At 35.3% G+C, this 24,862-nt stretch overlaps 7 protein-coding genes and 2 non-coding genes across 9 annotated transcripts; 7 read left to right on the top strand and 2 right to left on the bottom strand.

Moving 5' to 3' along the window:
* The first annotated feature begins 376 nt into the window (after positions 1 to 376).
* Positions 377 to 3,272, top strand: LOC106361421 (uncharacterized membrane protein At3g27390-like). Its single transcript, XM_013801159.3, has 8 exons — positions 377 to 781; positions 873 to 981; positions 1,087 to 1,282; positions 1,361 to 1,494; positions 1,574 to 1,969; positions 2,052 to 2,229; positions 2,302 to 2,750; positions 2,837 to 3,272. The coding sequence occupies exons 1-8, from the start codon at positions 691 to 693 to the stop codon at positions 2,988 to 2,990; spliced, it is 1,707 nt and encodes a 568-aa protein (XP_013656613.1). The 5' UTR covers positions 377 to 690; the 3' UTR covers positions 2,991 to 3,272.
* Positions 3,273 to 3,758: 486 nt separating this feature from the next.
* LOC106359948 (methionine aminopeptidase 1D, chloroplastic/mitochondrial-like) lies at positions 3,759 to 4,855 on the top strand. The gene is made up of 6 exons (XM_022690622.2): positions 3,759 to 3,878; positions 3,958 to 3,999; positions 4,078 to 4,149; positions 4,226 to 4,305; positions 4,385 to 4,482; positions 4,552 to 4,855. Exons 1-6 carry the CDS (start codon positions 3,759 to 3,761, stop codon positions 4,743 to 4,745), a joined length of 606 nt encoding a protein of 201 aa, XP_022546343.2. The 3' UTR covers positions 4,746 to 4,855.
* A 2,325-nt stretch (positions 4,856 to 7,180) lies between these two features.
* BNAA08G15520D lies at positions 7,181 to 10,554 on the top strand. The gene is made up of 9 exons (XM_013801160.3): positions 7,181 to 7,809; positions 8,119 to 8,214; positions 8,295 to 8,411; positions 8,486 to 9,216; positions 9,328 to 9,427; positions 9,518 to 9,577; positions 9,664 to 9,747; positions 9,830 to 9,946; positions 10,029 to 10,554. Exons 1-9 carry the CDS (start codon positions 7,744 to 7,746, stop codon positions 10,329 to 10,331), a joined length of 1,674 nt encoding a protein of 557 aa, XP_013656614.1. The 5' UTR covers positions 7,181 to 7,743; the 3' UTR covers positions 10,332 to 10,554.
* A 579-nt stretch (positions 10,555 to 11,133) lies between these two features.
* TRNAN-GUU lies at positions 11,134 to 11,207 on the bottom strand. The gene has a single exon. It is a non-coding gene; the product is annotated as a tRNA-Asn (tRNA).
* Positions 11,208 to 11,326: 119 nt separating this feature from the next.
* On the top strand, positions 11,327 to 12,604 carry BNAA08G15510D (uncharacterized protein DDB_G0286299). Its single transcript, XM_013801164.3, has 5 exons — positions 11,327 to 11,515; positions 11,609 to 11,661; positions 11,828 to 12,013; positions 12,092 to 12,169; positions 12,271 to 12,604. The coding sequence occupies exons 1-5, from the start codon at positions 11,444 to 11,446 to the stop codon at positions 12,437 to 12,439; spliced, it is 558 nt and encodes a 185-aa protein (XP_013656618.2). The 5' UTR covers positions 11,327 to 11,443; the 3' UTR covers positions 12,440 to 12,604.
* A 16-nt stretch (positions 12,605 to 12,620) lies between these two features.
* LOC106361423 (nuclear pore complex protein NUP58-like) lies at positions 12,621 to 14,759 on the top strand. Its single transcript, XM_013801162.3, has 6 exons — positions 12,621 to 12,974; positions 13,098 to 13,212; positions 13,296 to 13,787; positions 13,862 to 14,279; positions 14,365 to 14,405; positions 14,506 to 14,759. Exons 1-6 carry the CDS (start codon positions 12,706 to 12,708, stop codon positions 14,542 to 14,544), a joined length of 1,374 nt encoding a protein of 457 aa, XP_013656616.2. The 5' UTR covers positions 12,621 to 12,705; the 3' UTR covers positions 14,545 to 14,759.
* A 184-nt stretch (positions 14,760 to 14,943) lies between these two features.
* Positions 14,944 to 15,015, bottom strand: TRNAE-UUC. Its single transcript has one exon. It is a non-coding gene; the product is annotated as a tRNA-Glu (tRNA).
* A 3,894-nt stretch (positions 15,016 to 18,909) lies between these two features.
* BNAA08G15490D (transcription factor HHO5) lies at positions 18,910 to 20,546 on the top strand. The gene is made up of 5 exons (XM_013801167.3): positions 18,910 to 19,250; positions 19,327 to 19,472; positions 19,566 to 19,842; positions 19,937 to 20,013; positions 20,099 to 20,546. The coding sequence occupies exons 1-5, from the start codon at positions 19,025 to 19,027 to the stop codon at positions 20,336 to 20,338; spliced, it is 966 nt and encodes a 321-aa protein (XP_013656621.1). The 5' UTR covers positions 18,910 to 19,024; the 3' UTR covers positions 20,339 to 20,546.
* Positions 20,547 to 22,289: 1,743 nt separating this feature from the next.
* LOC106361427 (NASP-related protein sim3) lies at positions 22,290 to 24,627 on the top strand. The gene is made up of 6 exons (XM_013801165.3): positions 22,290 to 22,716; positions 22,801 to 23,036; positions 23,292 to 23,498; positions 23,576 to 23,666; positions 23,742 to 24,015; positions 24,094 to 24,627. Exons 1-6 carry the CDS (start codon positions 22,418 to 22,420, stop codon positions 24,448 to 24,450), a joined length of 1,464 nt encoding a protein of 487 aa, XP_013656619.2. The 5' UTR covers positions 22,290 to 22,417; the 3' UTR covers positions 24,451 to 24,627.
* The last annotated feature ends 235 nt before the right edge of the window (positions 24,628 to 24,862 follow it).

The raw sequence follows: 24,862 nt of genomic DNA, 5'->3' as shown, positions 1-24,862 counted from the left end.
CCGTAACTTAAAAGGTAAACAACATTAAACTATAGCATGTGGTGGTATCTATATACAAGAACAGATGATATTAATATTGTTCATTATCAAACAGGAAACTTCTATATGTTTGAAGTTTGATGTCAGAATTAACTTACATAATGTTTTAACAGACGAAATAATGTTCTGAGTCTTTTGACAGAGTATGAATCCTCTTTCATTAATAATAAGAGTTCATTTCTTATAAATATACACAATTATTTTAATATAAAATCCCCAAAAGGTGAAGAACATAAGAAAATATATGCTGAAATATATTAAAAATATAGGCATAAGGATGTCAAAATCAGTATAGTTTGCTGGGCACGCCATGTTGTAATTACCTGCAACCATATATTGCCAAAACCCAATAGCGTATTTACACACGTATGACCAACAAGTTTCTCCTATCACCTAATTAATTTACTCCATTATTTCATGTCATTTCCAAAGTAATTCAAACTTTCTCTGAACATTTATTTCTTTCTCTAAACGGGTTCTTGGGTTTGAGTCTTCTTCTTGTCTTCACCCCTCTTTGTACTTTTCTGATATCATCTCATTCGCAGACTTGTACAACACGTCTCTCTCTCTCTCTCTCTCTGATCTTTTCCAGAGCTATAAGTTTGTAAAATTGACCCAAGAATATCTGAGATTTTCTTTCCATGAGACTATATGGCTGTCGTCAATAACCTCGGAAGCTGTCTGAAGATCTCTTATGTTATATTTGCTTTCTGTTCTGCTTTCTTTCTCGGTGCTCTCAAAGGTTTCAATCTTTCTTGGTTCTGTCTTCAAGCTCTGTTTTGCTCTGCTTCCATGATTGATCTCATTGATAATGGATTCTCTTATACATGCAGGTTTGATCGTTGGTCCAATTGCTGGATTAACATTAATAGCAGGAAACGTTGGAGTGATTCTTGGTTTGTTCCCTGCACATGTTACTTGGACTGTTTACACTGTTGCAAAGTATATATTCAACTCTATTTCTCATATTCTCCTGCAAAAAAATTTCTCAATGAGAATACTTCCATAAACAATGGTCTTTTTGTGTTTTTTTTTTCCAAATTTCAGGACAAACCGATTTGATATCCCTCTGAAACTAGCAATCTTGGTAGCCCTTCCTGCACTGTTTGGTATATGGTTAGGTCTAAGTATAGCAGTTAGTGTCCTTGTTGGTGTTGGCTATGGATTCTTCACTCCATGGATCTCTGCTTTTGAAGCATTCAGACAAGACACTGAGTCCAACAAGTTCTTCCACTGTCTTGTGGTACTTTAAAATAACTTTCACTTGAGTACTTCTTTAGTGAACCATATCACTTTGACTCTGTTTATTATGTACTATTAGGATGGAACTTGGGGAACAATCAAAGGAAGTTGTACAGTGGTTACCGATTTTGCAGATCTTTGTTACCATTCTTATCCACTTTACTTAAAGGAACTGCGAGAATCCCCTGCCTCAGATGAGCTTCAAACTCTTAGGTAAAGGGGCTCAATATTATAACATATAGTTTTACTTTTTGCTGATTTTTGTGTATTGATGTCTGGTCTCTTCTTGCAGGTTGATTCATGTTCCTGGATGCATCATTGTAGGAATCATAGGACTAGTTATAGACATCCCTCTTTTCACTGCAATAGCTGTCGTCAAAAGCCCTTACCTTCTGTTCAAAGGATGGTTCAGACTAGCTCAAGATGCGATTAACCGAGAAGGACCATTCCTTGAGATAGCTTGCATCCCAGTTGCTGGTTTAACAATACTTCTATGGCCTATTATCGTCATTGGATTTGTCTTGACGACCATCTTCGCCAGCATCTTTGTCGGGTTGTATGGAGCTGTAGTTGTGTTTCAGGAAAGGTCATTTAGAAGAGGAGTGTCTTATGTGATTGCAGTGGTTGGAGAGTTTGATGAGTACACAAATGATTGGCTTTACCTTAGAGAAGGAACTATCTTCCCAAAGTATGTCTCTTTTCAACCCTTTATTACATATTTTTTCTCTTGCATACATACTTCTAACACCAATAAACTTTACTACACATAGGCCAAGATATAGAATGACAAACGGATCCTTCTCAAGTGAAGTATCTGTGGTTGTTCACCCTTCAGCTGTTAGCAGAGTCAATAGTTCAGGTTCTGTAGAACCTCCAGCTATGCTAGTACCAAGCCTGGTTCGGTCTGTATCTGTTAGAGGAGCAATACAAGAAGTGAGGATGGTTCAGGTATATCTCAATCTTCATTTTGAACTTAGCACATTAGTTCTTACATTCATCACTTGAGATCTTTTTCAACAGATTTGGGAGCATATGATGGGGTGGTTTGAGATGGAAGGCAAAGAACTATTAGACCAAGGAGTGCTAACACCAGCTGATCTATACGAGTCTTTAAAGGGAAGACATGGAAACGAATCATCAATTATCAGTGTCGGCCTTCCTTCTTATGCTTTGCTTCATACATTGCTTAGATCTATTAAAGCTGGTGCTCATGGAGTGCTTCTGCTTGATGGCTCTGAAGTGACACATTTGAATAGACCCCAGGACAAGTTCTTGGACTGGTTCTTTAACCCAATTATGGTGTTGAAAGATCAGATCAGAGTGATTAAACTTGGAGAAAGTGAAGTTAGGTACTTAGAGAAAGTTGTTCTCTTTGGAAACCATGAACAAAGGATGGAAGCTTGGGACAATAGTGGTAACTTACCTCAAGAAAACCTTAGAGCTGCTCAAATTCAAGGAATCAGCAGAAGGTAAAGATTCTTACATAGAAAAGATGAGTCCTTATGGTTTCTTTGATTCTGTTCTGAAACTTGGACGTTACTTCTTTGTGCTGTAGAATGATGGGAATGGTACGGAGCGTATCTAAGCTTCCAACGTATAGGAGAAGGTTCAGGCAAGTGGTTAAGGCTCTAATAACGTATTGGTTAGAGAAACAGGGATTGAATCGAACCGGTTCCATGAGTTCCGGAGATTTCATTGAAGAGGTCTAACCTAAGGGGAGCAACAATTGTTAAGAAATATATATATTGTTAGGGATCTTTTAGTTCCTTTGTAAGATGTATTTAATTGCTTGCAGTATAAGGTATTTAAAAAAAAAAGTACATAAGTTGCTAAACGTTCGTTCATTTAGCTTTGTTTGTTCAACCCTTTTGCTGAGAACTTGAACCGCTAATTTAGTAATGGAAGATTTATAAGGTGCAACATAATGTGTTACTTGAAACTCAGGCCAAGCAATTCAGAACGCTCTCATAATAAAAAACATGTCTTTAATCTATTATACTTTTTTTTTGGAACACCTAATCTCTTCAATCTATTTTACAAAAACAATTACAGAAATATAAAAAAAAATAGATGTCACTCATTTTTTATATTTTAAATGGCTAATAGTAGTTCTTACCTTTTTGGCCGAAGAGTGTGGTTTTGGCGGGAAAATGCGTTTTTGTGGTTTTTGCGAGAACATGCATTTTTGTGGTTTTGGCAAAAAAATGCATTTTTGCTATTTTGTGTTTTTGGCGGAAAAATGCGTTTTTACGATTTTGACGAGAAAGTGCTAAATTTTTGGCCGAAGAGTGCGGTTTTATTGGTTTGGCCGAAAAGTGTGTTTTTATAGAAATGTGTGTGTTTTTTTAAGTTTTTTTTTGCGGACACTTTTAATTGTTTTCCCACTCTTACAGAACAATCATCAGTTTTGTTTTGTTTTCTGGTTTGAGAGACAGCCAGGTGTAACCACGGATGAGATTGATGAAGCGGTTCAAAATATGATTATAGAGAATGGAGCTTATCCTTCTCCACTTGGCTATGGAGGTTTCCCTAAAAGTGTTTGCACTTCTGTCAGTGAATGCATTTGCCATGGCATCCCTGATTCACGACCACTTGAGGTGTGTTTGTGTGTGTGTTTGAGTGTCTTTTACTTGTGAATCGTTAATAAAATGTTGTATCCATGTTTGAACTTTGCAGGATGGAGATATAATCAACATTGATGTCACGGTTTACTTAAACGTAAGTTGTCTTCTTTTGCGTGTTTCACAATCCTTCACTAGGTTTACTCTCTGATGCTTGTTGTATTGGTCTCTACAGGGTTATAACGGTGATACTTCAGCTACTTTCTTCTGTGGAGATGTCGACGAGAAAGCTAAAAAGCTAGTCCAGGTACAATCAGTTCTATGAAAACTCTGGTTTATAATAATAGTTTGATGAGAGTTTTATGACTTTGAGTGTGGTGTAGGTGACAAAGGAGTCTCTAGACAAAGCGATATCAATATGTGGAGCTGGAGTAAAGTACAAGAAAATCGGCAAAACCATTCAGTAAGAGACTGATTCCCTTTGAGCAATTAGTATTTGTTTATTCATCTACTTCATATTGAAAAATCATATCTTTATCAAGTGATCATGCAGATAAACATAAGTATGGAGTTGTTAGACAGTTTGTAGGCCATGGTATTGGACGTGTCTTCCATTCTGATCCTGTTGTTCTTCACTTCCGTAAGTTTGTTCTTGTTGAATTGCTTTGTGGTCATTCACATACTTTCTAAACTTGCATCTGCTCTACAGGGAACAATGAAGCTGGACGCATGGTGTTGAATCAAACCTTCACCATAGAACCGATGCTTACGGTAGGAAGCATAAAACCGGTTATGTGGGATGATGATTGGACCGTGATAACAGAAGATGCAAGTCTCTCTGCGCAGTTCGAGCATACCATTCTTATAACCAAACATGGAGCTGAGATATTAACCAACTGTTAGAAATTTGATTCCCAAATATGTCTCATATTGATCTTTATTAAAGTGGAATACAAAGTCAAATTGTATGTATGAAAATCATATTCATATTCAATTATTCTTTTGCTCGCAAAGTATAGTGAATCTCTGTTACAGATTACTTTAGGTACGAGCCAAAAAATCACATTTAGAGTTTAGAGTTTATGAGATCTTGATTCTCTGAAGTTCATTTCTTCTCACAGAACCTTTGCAAATTAAGTAGTATTGGTTTAGGAGACCTTGAACTTCTTTATTGTATATGTTCCAATGTTTTAAAAAGTTGCTAAATGGTGATTAGGCCTTTTATAGAAGAGTAGTCTTTAAACGCTGTCTATACTGATTTTGGAAATGTGCCATCTGTAACCATTTTAAAAATAAAATCGTTTAGGCGCTGACTATACTGAGTTTAGAACATTGCATTGGTATAACCAATTAAGTAGTTTTGGTTTGCATGTACATTTTTAACGAAGCTACTTACCATGTATGTTGTATTCTAGTTGTAACCTTAATGTTTTATCAGAAAAAAAAATCTGACACAAAAACACTCTTTAGGCTGACTAAATCCTAATGATACAAAACAAACAGTTTTTGACAAAATATGCTGTCGATAAAAAGGCTATTTGTTTTGTATATAGCACAGTATATATATATTGAGTCATTGACAAAAAGAAAATATAAACAAGTGTATATATATGGCGTAATGTTTTGACATGTACTTTCACTTGCATGCGCTCATAAGTGATAGTGAACATGCGATTTACCACGTACGTTAGCCCTAGTTGGACCCTATTTACTTGTCTTATTGGACCACAATGGCTATCAAAATGAAGAAAAAATTGACCAATCATTGAAAACTTGGGGACCGATCAATGGATATGAGCTGACTTGATGTGTATAATTGTGGTAACAATACAGAGAAAGGGAAAAGGAGCTATATAGGTCCAAAATGTTACCTTATACGTAATTACAAATTCACATGAGCAAGTTTATGTTTTTGATTGCGTTAGGATCCTTTTATGAGACGTCATGGTTATACGTTACTATCAGCACCACATAGATCCATTGATGGCATGTGATGAGAAGAGGCAAGAGGCAAACAATTATGTGTTATCTAATATATTTATTAGGTCTACAAATAGCATGTTATGATCATACAAGAATGATTGTAGTGGTAATGATTATAATTTGTAAATGAGTTGTCATTGTTCTTATCTCGGATGAGTTTATTAGCTACATTTCAAATATTCGATTTAAATGGAAATGGACATAATAATATATGCGAAAGATGTGATTTACATATTGGGAAATAAAGACGTCGACCTTTTGTAGTGTACATGCTATCTAGTTATTAACTATACCCATTAAAAATAGTATTCATTCTTTTAGAGCCATGCTTATATGGGTTAACAACAGCTGAGCTGGCAATGGCATATTGTTACAAAGGAATTAACGAGATAAGCTGAACAAGCAGATAACCGTAAAACATACGCCCATTTTTTTGGTATAAAAACATAGAATTGTGTCACTAGAATGTGATAACATGGAAGGAAGTTAAATTATGTACTATATGCATACATAGAGAATGGTTGGTCCACTTGAAAGTGGAAGTATGAGTTATAAAGCGAAGTTAGCTTTGTCACGTGCTAATGCTTGATTGAATCTGCCAAAGTATCATTTACTTACGTTCATAATTTATACCTAATCCACTGGTTCTTTTCTTATCATTAATTAATAATTATATAACAGCGTTGTTAGTTGATTAAAATAATCAAATTATTGATGGTATAATAACATACTACCACTCTCCTTTTTGATGCGAATCACCCGTTTTGACAGCAGAAGAAGCGAGAAATGAAAAATCAAATGTTTGATCAAGAAAAATAATCAAATGTTAAAAAGGTTATACTAGGGAGATGTCAGCACCTTTAGAGTTTTTACCTTTTTATTTATTTTCTTCTAACATCATAATTAATAAGCACGTTATCTTTGCTTTCTCTAAAAGGCATCATAATTTAACTCTGAAAACACACTTGTATTTAAGTACAGGCAGCCTGCATAACTTATTACAAATCAATTACTTAAACGTTAAATATAGTCCATAATCAATTGGTTATTTATAAGCTCGGCTCCAGTTAAACTAATTAGCAAATGAGATTGACTTTGAAATGATGCATTTCAGATTTAGAAATGTAAAGCAAAATTCACAAATAGGTTTTTAATTAAAAAATAAATAAATAATTCTATTTGGGACCATTATATTATTCATTTAAAAAAAATCTACTGAAATGAAATAAATGAAAGAACTGAAAAGATTGAGAGAAAACGAAAGCACCAAGCCACTAAATACCAAATTTTAATTAATAAGTGACAAAAGAAGTCGTTTCTTTATGGTTGTCCACATCTCTCACAATTTCCAACCAGCTAGCTCAAGAACTCCTCACTAACTCAGATCTTACATCCTTCATTCAACTCCTAGAAAGTATACTTTTCATTTCTCACAATTTCTAAATCTAAAGACATCATAAATGGTTGATATCAAGTCGTTATCTACTACTTCTTCACATCCAATGAGAGATTCTGTGGTGTCTTGACTTTCTTCCTTGCTCTGTTCGAGATTATATGACCAAAGTCATCTATACATACAACAACTATACATTATATGGATTAAATAAAAAACAATGGTAGTTCTTTGGGAAACACAAAGCTTCAACTAAAACCAATTCTCTGCTTCTTCTTGGTCGCTTTACCTTCAAGTTTCCCCGCTCTGTCTTCATATATCAAAGAGCTAGTACTACACTTTTTATTACAGACACATACTTAAAACATTTAACTCTTATCTTTCTTTTTACTTCTGTCTCTATGTTTTGTTTTTTTTTTTATCTTGATGTGGTCTCTCTCTCTCTCTCTCTTGGGTTTATATCACAGTTAGAGTAGAGAGAAAGCAATAGTTGAAGAGAGAGAGAGAGAGAGAGAAAGATAAGCGATGAACACTAGTGTTCGAGCTGGTTTTTCCTCCATGAAAGCTCCTTCGAAGCATGTCACCACTCAAGTAACTTTTCTTCTTTCTCTCTCTCTACCACTTTCCATTCTTCTGAACCCAATTTTGATTGCTTTCTTGGTGATCTCTTTAAGATTCTTGGCTTCAACATTGGACTATTTCACAACAAAATCTTTGCTTATTTTCTATCCTACTAATAGAATAGTTATTCTTAGTGAAGTTACTGGTCACATTGAAAGTGATAGATACTCAATTGTTATCTAGAAGATTGTTTGTTGTTTTCCACTATCAATAGTTTCTTTACAAACTCCTTTTTGTTCTATATGAGTAATGTTTGGTGGTATTCTGAAATCCGCAAAGGAGGAAAAGAAGAAGAAGATGGTGTCCCAAGGCAATGAAACTTTAGCTAATCGGCGCAGAGCTAACAAAGAAAAGAAAATGGATTTGCTACAAGATGTATGATGACAAGTTCTTGAGAAACAACTTTCTTGATTTGATGATGAATCGCATCTAATTTTTTTTTTTTTTGTGATCAGGTTGATAAGCTAAAGAGGAAGCTGAGACAAGAGGAGAATGTGCATAGAGCATTGGAGAGAGCTTTCACTAGACCTTTAGGAGCTTTACCTCGTCTTCCCTCTTATCTCCCTCGACATGTAAGATCCAAAATATTAATATCATCAAACTGGAGCTTCTTTGTATCTGAATCTTGTTTCTTTATCTGATAAAGACACTGGAGCTTCTTGCTGAAGTAGCTGTTCTTGAAGAGGAAGTAGTTCGGTTAGAAGAGCAAGTTGTTAGCTTCAGACAAGGTCTATACCAAGAAGCTGTTTACATTTCTTCAAAGAGTAACGGTCTGAACGAGAATTCTCCAGTTAGAAGCACTAAACACCAGAGATCTAAATCCATGTCACAACATGAGTTGAAATCTATGATCACTCCTCCTAAAAAGTATCAACAGTCTCTTAGTCCTAGCAGAAGCATCTCAAGTAGGAAACTCTTCTCCTCTGATCAGACAGTTAATGACAAACAAGCATCGCCTAAACCAAATGTAAGCAGTGTTGTTACTAAGCCAGTTGATGTGAGAGGGAAAGAGAATCAGACCTCTAGTAACGGTTTAAAAGACAAGAAGATTAAAGAATCACCTGAGAAGAGACTTATGAAACCTTTGAGTAAGCTAGATGATAGATTAGCAGACCAAGACAAAGCACAGGAGAGTGTCTCGGAACCGGTGCAAAGTGGAACTGCAGCAAACAGAGTTTCAGAGGAATTACTGAGATGCGTGGTGAGTATTATCTTGAGGATTAGCTCGTCCAAGGACATTGTGTTGGATCCATATAGTAACTGTTCAGAATGGAGAACAAGAGAGCTTGGTGCATACAAGAATCTTTGCTCAGTTGATGCATCTTCCATTAATCTTGGGAGAAGAATCAATGCTTTATTTCTGATCCATCGTCTCAAGTAAGTATCTCATCTCGCCTAAACAAATGACATGAAACTGTGAAAGTCTTTTTAGAATGATTGAAATTGAATACTCTAAACTCATGTTTGTGTAACTGTTCCTATCTACAGGTTCCTGCTTAATAAGCTTTCAGTTGTAAATCTAGATGGTCTTAGCCACCAACAGAAGCTTGCATTCTGGATAAATACTTATAACTCATGTGTGATGAATGTGAGACTTCTTAGTACGATAGATAGAGAGACATGTCTGTAAGATGTTGTTAAAAAAGGCTGATGTCTTGTTTGCAATTTATCTTCACAGGGTTTCTTGGAGCATGGGATCCCTGAGACCCCTGAGATGGTTGTTGCCCTTATGCAAAAGGTTTATACTCAAAACCAAAACTTGAAACCATTGTGCTTCACTGTGTTTGCTGTTTTAGTATAATCATCTTTTCTTTGTTGTGTCAGGCAAAAATAGTTGTAGGAGGACACTCACTTAATGCTATCACAATTGAACACTTCATCTTGAGACTTCCATATCACTTAAAGTTTGTAAGTTTATGTTATCTTCTTCTCTTTGATTTTTATATGCTGACTCCGAATTTAATGCTTATTATCTTATTCTCTTAAAAAGAATTGTCCCAAAACTGCAACACATGAAGAGATGAAAGCTCATAGCACATTTGGATTGGAATGGTCAGAACCTTTGGTCACTTTTGCTCTCTCCTGTGGAAGCTGGTCTTCTCCTGCTGTAAGTGTGCTTTAGAATCATACACACTCAAATTTGGAAAAGTTTATAGCATTTTCACACACAACTTGTTTTTGGTATTTAGGTAAGGGTTTATACAGCAGCAAGTGTAGAAAAAGAGTTAGAAGCTGCAAAGAGGGATTATCTTCAAGCATCTGTATGGATCTCAAAGAAGAACAAACTAATGATTCCAAAGGTATTAGATTGGTATTTGCTAGATTTTGCAAAAGATGTGGAATCTTTGTTAGATTGGGTTTGCCTTCAGTTGCCTGATAAACTCAGAGAAGAAGCTATGAAGTGTGTGGAAAGAAAGAACAAAGAATCACTCATGGCGTTGGTTCAAGTAGTACCATATGACTTCAGTTTCAGGTTGCTTTTGCATCAATGAAAAAAAGGTTTGATGATTTGTAATGATAATAATGTTTCAAAAATGTGGAAGTGGAACCTTGTATAGATTTGGGTTGGAGAGTGTAAAGTAGAGCAAAAGTTAAAATTTGTTATTGGTTGGCTGAGAGTAGATATATAGTCATATGTTTGTGTTCTTTACAATAAAGTGAATAAACTATAGAGTGATAGCAATTTATTCTCAATTGATTTTATCTACAATGCTATATATATGTGTACACCATTTATTTGTTTTTAGACTAGACTTTGTCTCATTTGTTTTATCTGCAATGTTATTATATGTGTACACCATTTATTTGTTCATACAATTTAGAGTAGATTTTGTCTCATTTGTTTTTTTCTTGTCTCTTGCCATTTTTGCTGATAGCATTCTTGTCTCATACCATGTGGGTGTTTGGGCCAGCTTGATAGTATATAACCTTCTTTTTTTTGCCTTTAAACTTCTTTCATGTGAAAGTTACGTACTAAAGTATTTAATATGTAGGAAGACACAGAAGTATATAGTCCAGATTCACACAATAATACTTCATTGTTTAGGATGACAGTAGTATGACACTATTCTTTTTTTGAACGACTTTTGACAGTAGGATGACAGTATTCAAGAAAGAAAAAATGTGAGTGTGATCTCCATGTAACAAACAAGAACTCTCTCTCTCTCTCTCTTGATTTCATAGAGGATTAATGTGTCTAGGTGAGTATTCTACCAGATGTGAAACTCAACAGATTTGGGTAACTATGAAATGAAACAAAAACAAAAAAATACTAGAAGGAAACATAAAAAAGAACGCTAGAAGGAGGGGTCGAACCTCCGACCTTGTGGTTAACAGCCACACGCTCTAACCAACTGAGCTATTCCAGCTGTTGTTATTTTAAATCGAATAACTAGTTTTACTTGCTTGATTAATGAATGGGCTTACAAAAGCTGTAACAAGGGCCCAATAGCAATCCACCATAAAGGAGAAAAAGCAACTAACTCTTGGAATCGGAATCGTTTGTTTTGAGAAATTGCAGAGCCGTTAAACCAATAAACCCTAGTGCGTGTCGTCGTCTGACGGAGAAGAAAGCACCGGTGAAGAAGAAGAAGATAATAATCAGATGTCAGATAACAAAGACCACAACTCCGACTCAGACTCCGACGGTGCACCGGAGGAATTCACACAGGAACAGGTATGTTTCCGTCTTTATGTGGATTAAGCTGAAACAGTAAAGTCGAAATTGCATTAGCTTAGCGTCTAATGGGTTTTGCTTTTTTTTTTTCAGGCAAAGTTGGAAGATGCAGCCTTGAGGAAGATAGAGAGAGAGAATAAGGCTAGGTTTGTATTCTCACCACCTTCCCTCTTTTGAAGCTTGTGTTGGGTTAGGAGTTGATGGAGGAAGATGTAACTGTCTTGAAAGATTAGTACTTTGCTCTTTTTTTGTGGAATTTGTTCAGTTAGAAATCTATAGATTACTTAAATGAGATTGCTTTCTCTTCTGTAGGGTTGCCCGCGAGAAGAAAGAGAGTCGAAGGCGTTTAGCAGAGAAGATAACGCCAAGGAAACCACGAAAGGTTGAAACTTTCGAAGATATAGAAGAGGAAGAAGAGCATGAGGAAGACCCTGAAGCTCTTGCAAACAAGGGGTTCCTTTCCAAAAACATCATTGACTTTCTTGCACAGCGGGATAAGTAATATAAACTCTATATCCCTTTTCCTTGTGCTTAAAGAAAAATGGACTTAAGATTGACAATTTCTCTCGTTTACAGACAGAAAAACAGTTCGGATTCTGAAGAAGAGGAGGCCAACAAAGACCACCCGAGAAAGAAAAAGCGAAAGAGCTCAGGGTAATGATCATCTTCGTGGTTCTTACAAACTCTATAACCACTCTTTGATTTGATTTGATGTCATTGTCTCTCTCTTGTGTGTGTGTGTGTGTGTGTGGCAGTATTGAGACGTTATACAAGGAGATTCCACCACCAGAATGCTTGAAAACAGGGTTAGATTTCTTAAAGAAGCGTAAAGCACAAGTCCCTAGATCATCTTCAATCCTCAACAACTCCAGCCAAGCTCTCCGACTTGTCACCGGGGCCAAGAAGCAGCCACAGAGAAAATAAAACTCGTTAAAGATTCCAAAATCCTCGTGTGCTTCTTCTTCAATGCCATTACAGTTTTGTTTTAGTTGACAGTTCATTAGATATTTCTTTATTTGCAAAAGAGCCCTCCAGTTTGTTAAAAACGTGAATTAAAGCCATTAAATACTAATTTATATATTTTCCCTCCACTTGTTTAAAGAGGGCTTTTGAATATCTTTCCCTCGACTCCAAAGTCCTCGCCGGCGATATACGAACCCTAGATTCCGTTAGCCGTCGATCATCCAGCAATGTCGTCGTTCAATCCATTCTCTACCCCACAGCGACATCAGCAGACACCTCAATCACCGTTTCAGACTCCGCAACAGACGCCTCAGCCGCAGAGCATCTCCTTCTTCTCTCATCCGCAACCGCAGCAACAGCAACCACCGTCGTTTCAGCCGCAACAGTTCCAGCAGCAGCAGCTGTATTTGTTCACGAACGATGAAGCTCCGGCGAGTTACAGCACCGAGTGGACTGATCTTCATCCCGATTCTCAGAAACTTCTCCTTGAGATTGAGTATTGCTCTTCTTTGTTCAATTGCCAAAATCTTGAAGAACGTAGTTCGTTAGATTTAGAATCTTTCGATGCTCTTCGTGGTTAACGATACCTTGATCTTATTGTTTGTGTGAATATCCTTAGAAAGAAGATATTGGAGTACAGTAGTGAAAGCCAGAGGTTAGATCAATGCAATCGTCTTGACGATTTGTCTCTATCCAGTGAAGGCTTTGGGTTTGATGCAAGCCGCATTGTTCAGGTTTCTTAGATGATTATGATTCACTTAATTATCATATAGGAACTGTTCTTGTGAGTTATCTCAGTCTTTTATAAAACTTGTAGGAGCTTGGTGGGATTAATACTACCATGGACAGACAGAAAGCTGTTCTCCACGAGCTTATGTTGGCTGTTAAAGATATGTTTCGTAACTCAGAGGTTGCTGTTGGGTCTTTCATGATGCTACAGCCAAGATCCCGACGTTCTAAACCAGGAGGAGGAGGAGGAAGAGGAGCTGTTGTTGTTAGTGGTGGTGATTCTCAGCAACCTCAGGCGCAGGGACAGGGAGTTAACTCAGCTCCAGCTTCCTCTGGTGAACAACAAGCAGTTCAAGTTTCTTACTTTTACCGTGGGATCCCTAAGAAGCCTACAGCTTTTCTTCTCCAAACAGTTGTGAGATTTGAGAAGTATCTTGGCCAGTGCCGGCAATGGGTTGAGGAGCTGGAGCAGTTACTTGCTTTGGATTCTGACAAGTATAATCGACATGTTTTAGTTTTGGAATCTCTTCCGAATGTCATGTCTAATGTGCATGCCTTCTTTGTTCATGTGGCTGCTAAGGTAACTAACTTGTTATCCTGAACCTTCAGTTTAGAAACCACGTGTAAGCGGTTTTAAATTTTGTTGTGTTTCAGGTAGAGAATATTCACCAGTACATTGAATCGATGAGAACAGCGTATCTTGCTGACCAGCGACGGAGAGGAGAATGCAATGATCCGTTTCTTGAGGCTGATCGAAGGGAAACAGCGAAACAGGAAGCTGCTGCTAAGAGGGTCCACCCAACTCTCCATCTACCTGTTGCTACTAGTACAAGAACACAAGTTACTGGGTTTATTAATAACTCAGCGACTCCAGGGTCTTCAAATGCTCCACAAACACCTGCAGCCTTACCAAGGTCAGGAGCTGGCTTGTTTCCTGACACACCTGCTTCAGCACCTTCGTCTTCTCTCGTTGCTACACCAGTTAGACTAGTTTTCGGTGCTCCACCAGCTTCTGGATCTTTGTTTGGCCCGCCATCTCCATCAAATCCTGCTACGCCTCCACAGTTTGCAGGTACAACAAAGTCATAATACGATACAGTTTGTATAGAGGTTTGTCTTTGTCTTAATCTCAAGTTGTGTTATCTGTTTCTCTTTAGGTCCTTCACCTGGTTCAGGAGCCAAGTTCAGTTCTCTGACAGTAAGTACATCTCTTCGGTTTCAAACTCTCTTTTTTGACTCACCTGACCTCCCTGGAGAAATGTCTGAAACTGAACCTTTTATTTCCTCTTTCGTTGCAGAGACCTTCCAGGTTCAAATCCCGAACTTCACGACGTTAGACAAAAGCCTTGAGTTCATCGTGTTTCACTTGCTGGTTTGGTGAAAGTTGAAAAACAGATCACTCATTCATTGAATTGATGATTGTATGTTCTCAAAAGTAGAGTCACAGGGAACAAAAGTGAATAGTGTATCATCTAGAAAGTGTTATTGTCTTCATGAAGAGGACGACATGTTTCTCTTGAATATATCAATCTGTGAATATTTTACCTAACTATCCCTCATTGCAATGATTCATCTTCACGAAGACTATAAAAAAAAAGAATGAAAGGCTTATTATAATTGAACACTTGTTAAGTAAATATCTCGTGCCGGCAACATAACCGGCAGATTAAAACCACCTAAACCCCAAGAACGCACTATAAGTTTTTTCTAACGCAAAAAAAAAGAGAGGTAAAAAGCTCCGTTGCCGGGAATCGAACCCGGGTCTCCTGGGTGAAAGCCAGATATCCTAACCGCTGGACGACAACGGATTTGTTGCTGACACTATTAAATCATACTATACATTCCCTACAAAAGGTTTCTTTTTGTTTTGAAAATGGAATCTTCTTGTCTTTTTGTTATATAAAAATGGAATCACTCTTTCTCTTTGTTCCTTGTATTTCACAAGAAAACAGCACCTTTACATGATAAAACTACGACCATCCAAAACGTTCAGCTTTTTAGTTGTAGAGAATGAAAGAATCTTTGAAACTGCATATATCGATTGTTTACCAATTACCAACAATATCTTCGGAATATAGTATTAAGACACTAAACATATATGTAATCATTCTGTCTTATTATTGTTTCATTTCATAAAATAGCCTAGCAAATGTAACTTCTTCGTTTTTACGATGTTTAACCAGTTGATGGTGATCACTGATCAGTACTTAAAGCATTCATCTTATGGTTTATAGGATTATGATTTTCAATTTTCTGACGGCTACAATCACTGCTTTAAATGTGGCCAAAATAACTTACTTTCATACGTCAAAAGATTTGCATGGATTCAGTTCAAGATCAAAAATGACTTTTCTTAATATGTATTTGGTTTTGAATTAAAATTTTAAGTGTGAAACTTAGGGGACGTATACCATCATCAAATTAGTCCGTGTATATATATATGTATATTATATTCAAAGATTGATGACAAATGTTATGAATCTGATTTTTCCGAAGTTTGAAGATTGAAACGAGAATTAATAGTCGAATCATTGGATTATTGTTCACCAAAAAAAAATTATTACCAGTGGATTCTTGCAGCTAGAAACCGACGAACCTTATCCTCAAATTAGATAGACAGAGCAAAAGCTATATCCTTGCAAGAACGAAAACAAAAGGTTAAGGATATGTGATGACGAGAAGACACGAGAGAGAATATAATCAATCAACGGTATCAATCTCTCGACGTCCTTAATTATCACAACTCGATACGTTTCAGTTCCTCCTTCAAAGAAAAACGATTCTCTTGAAAAATTCTAGATTAGTTGGACATGTGTTGTAGCATAGTTGGCTGTACTAGCCGTTTCTCTATGTCCGTCCGTTAGATTCCTTTGTGGTACGTCATAGGGAGTATTCCGGAATATTTTTGGTTACAGGAATCAAAACATTATTTGTAAAAGCTAAATTATATGAAATTGGGAGAAATTTGTGTTTGGCTATCAGGAAAAAGGGTTGAATAAAGTTGCTTTGCAACTTGGGATCTTTTACAATGGAATGTACGAAAGATCTGTTTTGCTAATTGCTAATTTGCTAGTGTTGCAGCGACTTGTTGCGATATATACTACAATATATACAATCTACTTTGAATAAATAGTCCGTTATTATTTTTTTTTGATTGACTAGGATGTCCGGCGGGTCGAGATTAAGAGTCTCCATATGAAATGTCCACTTGCTTATAATCCACTAAAGAAATTTAGACAAACAAAGCGCAAAAGATAAGCAACCAAACACATGAAAAGCACTCTAAAGTTATAGTATAATTTCAATGGTTACGTGATTTCTTTAAACTGTATCTTAATGTGAATGTAAATGGATGGTGTATAGTAAACGAGACTGCCGAATTTTAACCTTTTTTAACCTTTTTTGGGGGGGGTTTCTCTCCAATGATTTTTAAATTAAAAAATCGACAGTATCATCGCCACATACGAGTGATTATGTTCCATTAAAACAAGGTTTGAGTATAAATGGAATAATGTTTGATTTTTTGTTCATTATTTCATTTCTGACTTCATTTTGCAGAAAATATATAGTATGGTTAGAGATGCTCACACCATATTTATATAGTATGGTTAGAGATGCTCACACCATATTTGAGATAGATATTACAAACACAATTTTTATGTTCAGTAATTCCTTTTTCTTATGTTCGGTAATTCAGTTCCTATTCAATCATAATTTGCTGTTACAATTTTTTTTTCTTTTTTTGAGAAAGGGCTTTGCTGTTACAAAAAAAAAAATTTGGTAAAAACTGTTACAAATCTTTTATATGATCATTGTTTATTTGGTATATAGTTGACTATGTCTCTATAATTGGCAAACTACGTACATAGCTGTTTATAAAAAAAATGTATGTGACATAGTAAGTTGCATAATATACTGCATAATGTTAAGATACTTAGCATGCTTTCTAAAAAAAAAAGATACTTAAGCATGCTACATGATGCATAAGTTGTGTAGCAGAGTGCACAGTGTACACGTTATATAGCATGGTGCAATTATTTTTAAAATATATATAGAGCATGGTACAAGATATGTAAGCTATGTATTAATTTTCAAAAATGTGAAAATTGCATATGCAAATTTTATGAAAATACAAAATTTACATAATTTTATGATATAAAGATAATGATAATTATTTTAAATTTTAAATTATATTTAAATTAATATTCGATAATATGACTGCTATTTTTCCTTATATTTCAGAATAAATATATATATATATATATATATAAACTAATATAGAAATAAGTTCAAATCAATCTCTATAATATTATACACCCAATCATGTATATATCTTGACACCTAGTGTTTTGTTTCTAAGGGCATCTCAAACCTACTCTACTTTCTACTCCAAACATTATTTTGGAGTAAAATCTTCTCCAACCCTATTCCATTTTCAACCCCAAAATGGAGTAATGGCTAGGATTACTCCATTTTGGTGTTGAAATTTTTATCTGTGAAATGGTCTTTTAAATCTTTAATATTTTTAATTTTTTTTACTTCAATAATATTTTAAAATGATACAATAACATAAATAAACAAGATATTCCATTATTTAATAATTTTACATAAAAGTATATACTATAATTAAAAAATAATAATAATATAAAATAAAGATAACATAAAAAGATCTACAATTGTGTTTCACTATTGTGAAAAGACCTGTTCGGTTTTGGAAAAAAATGTGTTACATGACTACATGTATAATTTTAAATAACATGATAATTGAGGATGAGCGTGAATTCGATGCACCAACTGAACTTGTAAGAGAAGCTCCACCTCTAGATATCAAGATATCGAAATTGCAGAAGATGAATATGTCTGCTTTCAAAATTTTCTTGTTCGATTTAGGAATATCAAAGATAAAGAAGGTATGTTTCATTACGAAATGCATTAGTTGATCATTTGTGAGAAAAATATTCTAATGCCATTATTAAACCAACATATATATTGTCTTTTATTTTATTTTTATGATTTTTTGTACTTTTTAATAATAAATGTTTAATTTAAATAAATTATATTTTAAATAATTTTTGTAAACGTAAAATAGTTGGGGTTAATTATTATCTTTTTATAACTATACAGTATTATTAACAATTTTTAATAAAATATATTATTTTTAGAGTAGAAAATTGAGTAATACATTAGAGTAAAACTTTACTCTATTTTACTGTTGCACCATTTTAGAATAAAATATGAAGTAATATATTGGAGATGCTCTAAGAATCTAATTTTTAAAGTCAATCATCAAAGTACAACATATTATATATAATACTCTATTTACCATTATTTCTTATAAAACATATATTCGGTGAGATTTGTACAACCTTATTAGTTATGCATAGAATAGTATAGTACCACCATACATTCTTTCACAATCCTTTTTTTCTAAAAAAGAAAACATTAACTTCAAGATAGAGGAATATGAGAATCTTGAACAATAAGCACTAGAGAATACTCAAATAGTAATAAGTTTCCTAAAATTGGATATTAAAATTGGAAAAGAATCAAAAATAAATAAATAAAAAGAGAATAAATATACAAGTTAGTGTAACGATTCGCCGCGTGTGTATAGGCCATCACAAAAAGATTCTTCATTCCATTTAAAGACAAATCTAATTAAAGCAGTTTACACAAACGCCCTCGAGATTCCACTTATTTACAGCGGTTACAATTTTCCGCGTCCTTCTTCTTCTTCCCTAATCTCTTCTTCTTGTTATCTCACTTCTTCTATATAAACGCCTTGTCTTTTAGCATTCTCTGTATTTATAGCTTTCGATGGTTCAGACAGATAAGGATCGAAGGATGAGTCTTAATTTGAATCTTTCCATGTACTCTATTGCAAAACCCTTATCTCAATTTCTCGATGAAGTGTCGAGGATCAAAGACAATCATTCGAAGCTGTCTGAGATCGATGTTTATGTCGGAAAATTGGAGGAAGAGAGGAAAAAAATCGATGTTTTTAAACGGGAGCTTCCTCTATGCATGCTCTTATTGAACGAAGGTAGGTGCCTCTCTCTCTCTCGATTCTCAATTTTGTTTGTGTGTTTTTGTATAACCAAAATGATTCCTCTGTGTAGCGATTGAGAGGTTAAAGGAAGAGGCTTCATCAGTGATGATGGCATCAAATGGTAAATTGGATGTGGGTCAAGGGTCAAAATTGGAAAATGATAATAAGAAGAACTGGATGAGCTCTGCCCAGTTATGGATCTCCAACTCTAACTCGGTAATTCACAGTAAAAATCAAACCTTTTTATGTTTTGTCTGATCTTAATTAACCTTTGATCATGTTCTGTTTTTTTTTTATTCTTTCTTACAGACAAATAAAGAAGAAGATCGGTGTGTGACTCAGACTCCATTTCAGACATGTAATAACCTTAATCGGGGAGGGGCATTTCTGCCATTTAAGCCTCCTCCAGCTCCTCTGTCTCTCATGACTCCGATGATGGACTGTAACAGAACTGAGCAGAATCATCAATTCAACAAACCTTTACAGAGTCATCACCACATTCCGAAGAAAGAGCAGAGAAGGAGATGGTCACAGGATCTTCACCGGAGATTCGTTGATGCTCTTCGTAGGATTGGAGGGTCACAAGGTTAGTCCTTAATCAAAAAAAAAAGGAACCAACTTTGTAACTCAATTCTCCATTAATTGGTTATACTGAGATTATGCTGTTGTTGTGATACCAGTGGCCACACCAAAGCAGATTAGAGATGAGATGAAAGTTGATGGATTAACCAATGATGAAGTCAAGAGCCATTTACAAGTAAATAAAAGTTCTTTAACAAACTTAAAACTTTGATGTGTGAATGAATGATTTTGATAGTATGTGGAATGATATGCTATTGCAGAAATATAGAATGCATATCCGTAAGCATCCTTTGTCATCCTCGGATCAGCCTAGGGAAACACAGAGCTTAATAAGTTTGTCAAGATCAGGTTCTCCACAAAGCCCGCTTGTTGGTAGAGGTTTGTTCAATAATAATGGTAGTCATATCTCAGAGGATGATGAGGAGGAGGAGAAGTCTGATGGGCGTAGCTGGAGAGGTGAGTCTGATAAGAAGAGACAAGTGGTGGATTTTGAGCTTTGAAAGATCAAATCATAATACTATGCATAGTGATGATGCATCCAAAATCATAATACTGTCAATCATAATACTTCATAGGAGGAAACTGATCAATCAAAATTTTTGTTTAATAGTTATACTCAGTCTTGTGAAAGTAAATCTATCAATCTGTTTGATAATTACCTTGGCAAACAGAGGATGAAGACAATCACAACCTTTGTCTTTTGTAATGCTTCGTTTTCTCCAATCTAACCCAATTTGAGAATAGTAATGAAAAGAATCCTTTTTTTTAACACCAATAATGAAAAAGAATCTATTATTGCATAAAATCGTACTAGAAGATATATTATTTTTTTGCCTTAAAATGACAAGATAGCGATTCGAGATTTTCTTTATTGAATTATTGATATGTATTATCTAGAAAAACTGACTCACTGATATGAATCTATTAATGTAGTTTGAAACCACGAGATTTGCATAGTTAGGTGATATAAACAAAAAAATAAAATAAAAAAATGATTAAACACCTTATCTTACACATTTTAACATTACACATTTTGTGTTACAAAAAAACATTACACATCATATTTTTCTTTCCGCCTATTAATTTAACATTTTTCCACCTTCTATTCTACAATACTTTCATTTAACAAAATTTAACATACTAACCCACCATTATTTGTTTAGTAAAAATATTTTTTTTTCTGTATTTGAATCAAATGAATTAATATTTTTTTATAAAACACAAAATGGTAAATTTTAATATATATTTTTTTACAAAAATATAATTATTACTCCTTCCGTTCCTAAATATAAGACGTATATTAAAAAAAATATTTTTTATATAAAAGCTATCATTAAAATTATAAATTAAAAATAATTCAACCAATTAAAAATGAGAACTATTAAATTTGATTGGTTATATAGATTTTGATGAAGTTAAAACTATCTAAAAATATGAAAACATCTTATATATTAGAACAAAAAAAATTTTCTAAATATCTTACATTTAGGAACGAAGAGAATATAAAAAAAAAAAAAATCTTAAATATTTAAGATGAGATTAAAAAAAAGTAAAAATGAATCCAACTTGTAAGTATTCAACGAGTGAATAATTTCAACAACAATGAATCAACATTTTTTTTTTCAACAGTCCTTTTGTAATCATCAATACTATTAAAAAAATAATTCAACAACCCCATTGTTATTAGTCTTAAGCATTATAGCCCACGACCACATGGTAGATATTGTACATGTCTACATAATTTGAAACTTTGTTGTTTAATTCCAAATTATTTACATTTCCTTTCTAACCAATGTTCTAAATTTTGATGATTCTGGCTTTTGATTAGTAAGTTGCCTAATGATAAAATTGCGTCTAAAATAAAATTTTATTTAATTCACACGGATTTCTAGGCGGATTTTGAAGGGTTAAACCATCCTAATTTGAAACAATCTCAAGATATTAAACTAGTGTAATCATAGTTTTATTAGGCAGTTGAATACATCATCTGTGGGTAGTATCTCTCTTTGTAAAAGTTTATTTTAGACTACTTCAAATGAATTAAAAGAAATACAATAAACATTTACTAATCAGAAAAAAATTATGTGATAAAGATTCATGTTTTTTTTTATCATCTGTGAATTTCATTAAACTTGAACTGGAGTACTACATGAAAGTTTTTATACAAGCTGGCAAGGAACACATTTCTTACGGAGCCAAAAGCCGGCAAAGATCACAATCCTTTCAGAGCCGACGAAATTACAAAGGCATGAATAAACATAAGGGCGGGTTACTAAAACTTATTTGTCACTTTAGTAAAAACCAAATTTTGGTTCGTTTTGATAGAAACTGTACCAATCAAATTATAATTTTGAATTGATTCGGTTCATCCAGAAAACTATCTATGATGGGCCTTGGAGTTGGGCCACATCTTCACCTTCATCAACATCCACATTCTTCGTGGAGTCATTTTACAAAACCTTCACGACATTGACTGACTATTTTGCTAAGTCCGCCAAAAAGGAGGAAGAGTGGGTTTAGGGTTGGAATCAATTTCGCGTTTCTCTCCTTTCTTCTCCCAATTTCAAATTCACTCAGCTATGGTTGACGAAGCAGCATCAGCATCTGAAGCCTCCGTGACGGAACTCGCGCAAACCCTAGAACCTAACCAAGCCTCGATCGAAGCCACCGTCGGATCCGCTGCTCAAGGCGGCGCCGAATCGTCCTGCAACAACAACAACAACGCGGCGGAGAGTGCTGTTACTGATATCGTCTCCGAAGAGGAGCGTGAGAAGACGCTCGAGTTCGCCGATGAGCTCACTGAGAAAGGCTCTGTGTTCTTGAAAGAGATGGATTTCGCCGAAGCTGTCGATTGCTTCAGCCGCGCCCTCGAGATTAGGTATCCATTTTCACATTCCTGGAAGATTTGATTTGAGAATTTACTTAATGGAACTTTCATTTGCGTTGCTTGTTGTGTGTTTAGGGTTGCACATTATGGTGAGCTTGCTGCTGAGTGTGTTAATGCTTATTACAAATATGGATCAGCTTTACTGGAGAAGGCCCAGGCTGAAGCTGATCCGCTTGGTAACATGCCTAAGAAAGAAGGTGAAACTCAGCAGGAGTCTAGCGATAAGGACACTGCAAATGGTGAAACTTTGGCTGCGTCTGTTGTGTCAAGTGACCCGGAGAGACAGGGGAGTTCAAGTGGTGGCCAAGAAGGTACTGAAAGTCTGGAACTTTGGAATTCTTACTTCTATAGATTTGCCCTTATGTTTATGGATTCAAATGCAATGGGTGTTTCTTGGTGTCACATAATATAACCTTTGGTTGATGGAGCAAAGGACTCGTTTTTGTTATGTTGAAGCAGACTTTTTGGTTACAGTGTCTTATTATATCTCTCAAATTGGTCTATAAAAAGATTGTGTCTTTAAATGTTTCTGAGCATTGCTTCTCTCTCTCTCCTTTTTTTTTCAGGTTCTGGTGGTCAAGAGCAAGGAGAGGCTGGTGAAGATAGTCAAGACGATGACCTATCTGATGCTGATGCCGATGAAGACGAGTCTGATTTGGATATGGCCTGGAAAATGCTTGACATCGCAAGAGCTATTACTGACAAACAGGCAACTGATACAATGGAGAAAGTGGATATTCTCTCTACCCTTGCTGAAATTTCCCTGGAGAGAGGTTAATTTCTCTCCTATTTCATCGTCGTAACGTCCCATTTTCTCATTAACGATTTTGAATTGTTTAATATAACGTAGAGGACATCGAGACTTCGCTGAGTGACTACAAGAATGCTCTGTCCATCCTAGAGCGACTTGTTGAACCCGACAGTAGACACACAGCCGAACTGTATCCTTTGATATATGATCTTGCTTTTTTTAAAATTTTCCGTGCATTGTGGTGAACTTAACTTGAACGTTTTAGAAACTTCCGCATATGCATCTGTCTAGAGACAGGATGCCAGCCTAAGGAAGCGATACCATATTGTCAAAAGGCTCTGTTAATCTGCAAAGCTAGGATGGAGAGGCTCACTAATGAGATCAAGGGTCCATCTGCTTCAGCAACTTCCTCAACTGTCTCTGAGATCGAGGAAGGAATCCAACAATCATCCAATGTTCCATACATTGATAAGTCTGCTTCAGACAAAGAAGCTGAGATCGGAGTCTTATCTGGTCTGGCAGAAGACCTTGAAAAGAAGGCAAGTGAAATTTACCATTCGGTTGTCAAAAAAAAAACTGTAGAAACCCATACTAATGTCATTTTTCATTCCATGCAGCTTGAGGACTTGAAACAACAGGCAGAGAACCCAAAGCAACTTCTTGCTGAGCTGATGGGCATGGCATCAGCTAAGCCAAATGCTGGGGATAAGGTTGTTCCTGCTGTTGCTGGTGAAATGAGCTCTTCTCGGATGGGAACCGCAAACAACGGGAAAGACTTAGAGTCGCCTACAGTCTCCACTGCTCACACCGGTGCAGCAGGAGGAGGAACAGCATCATCATCAGGTGTTACTCATTTGGGTGTTGTTGGAAGAGGAGTGAAGCGTGTTTTGATGAACGCAACCTCTGCAGAGTCAAATCCATCGAAGAAGCTAGCTCCCGAGTCTTCAAACAAAGCAGATGGCAACTCATCGTGAAGTGAAAAAAGTACAAAAATGTTTATTACTACGCTTTAGCAGAAGAAACTGAGAAAAATGTTTGGTGTGTACCCTCATGGATCCTTGAAGACTTAGATTCTCGAGTTCTTATATTGTAATTGGGTCCGTACTTTAAACGCTTTTTAATCGTTGAAACTTGAAAGCCTTTCCGTCGTATGCTGTTTTTTTGTTTAGTTACAAAAGCAAAATCTCATTAGCACTAAGTCTGATAATAATTATCAGCTGAGATATGCGAATCACTGGCTTATTAGTTGTTGATATCTTTTTAGTTTATTAATTTAGTAAACTAATGGATTATAGGGTATTTTATATTGAAAATGTTGGTTACTTGTAGAATTAAAATATGGAATTTAATATGATTAGTAGAAAATTTCGCTATGTATGTGGAGAT

Source organism: Brassica napus, chromosome A8 (genome assembly GCF_020379485.1).
Source record: "Brassica napus cultivar Da-Ae chromosome A8, Da-Ae, whole genome shotgun sequence".
NCBI lineage: Eukaryota > Viridiplantae > Streptophyta > Magnoliopsida > Brassicales > Brassicaceae > Brassica > Brassica napus.
This window is presented reverse-complemented; position numbering and strand designations above follow the sequence as displayed.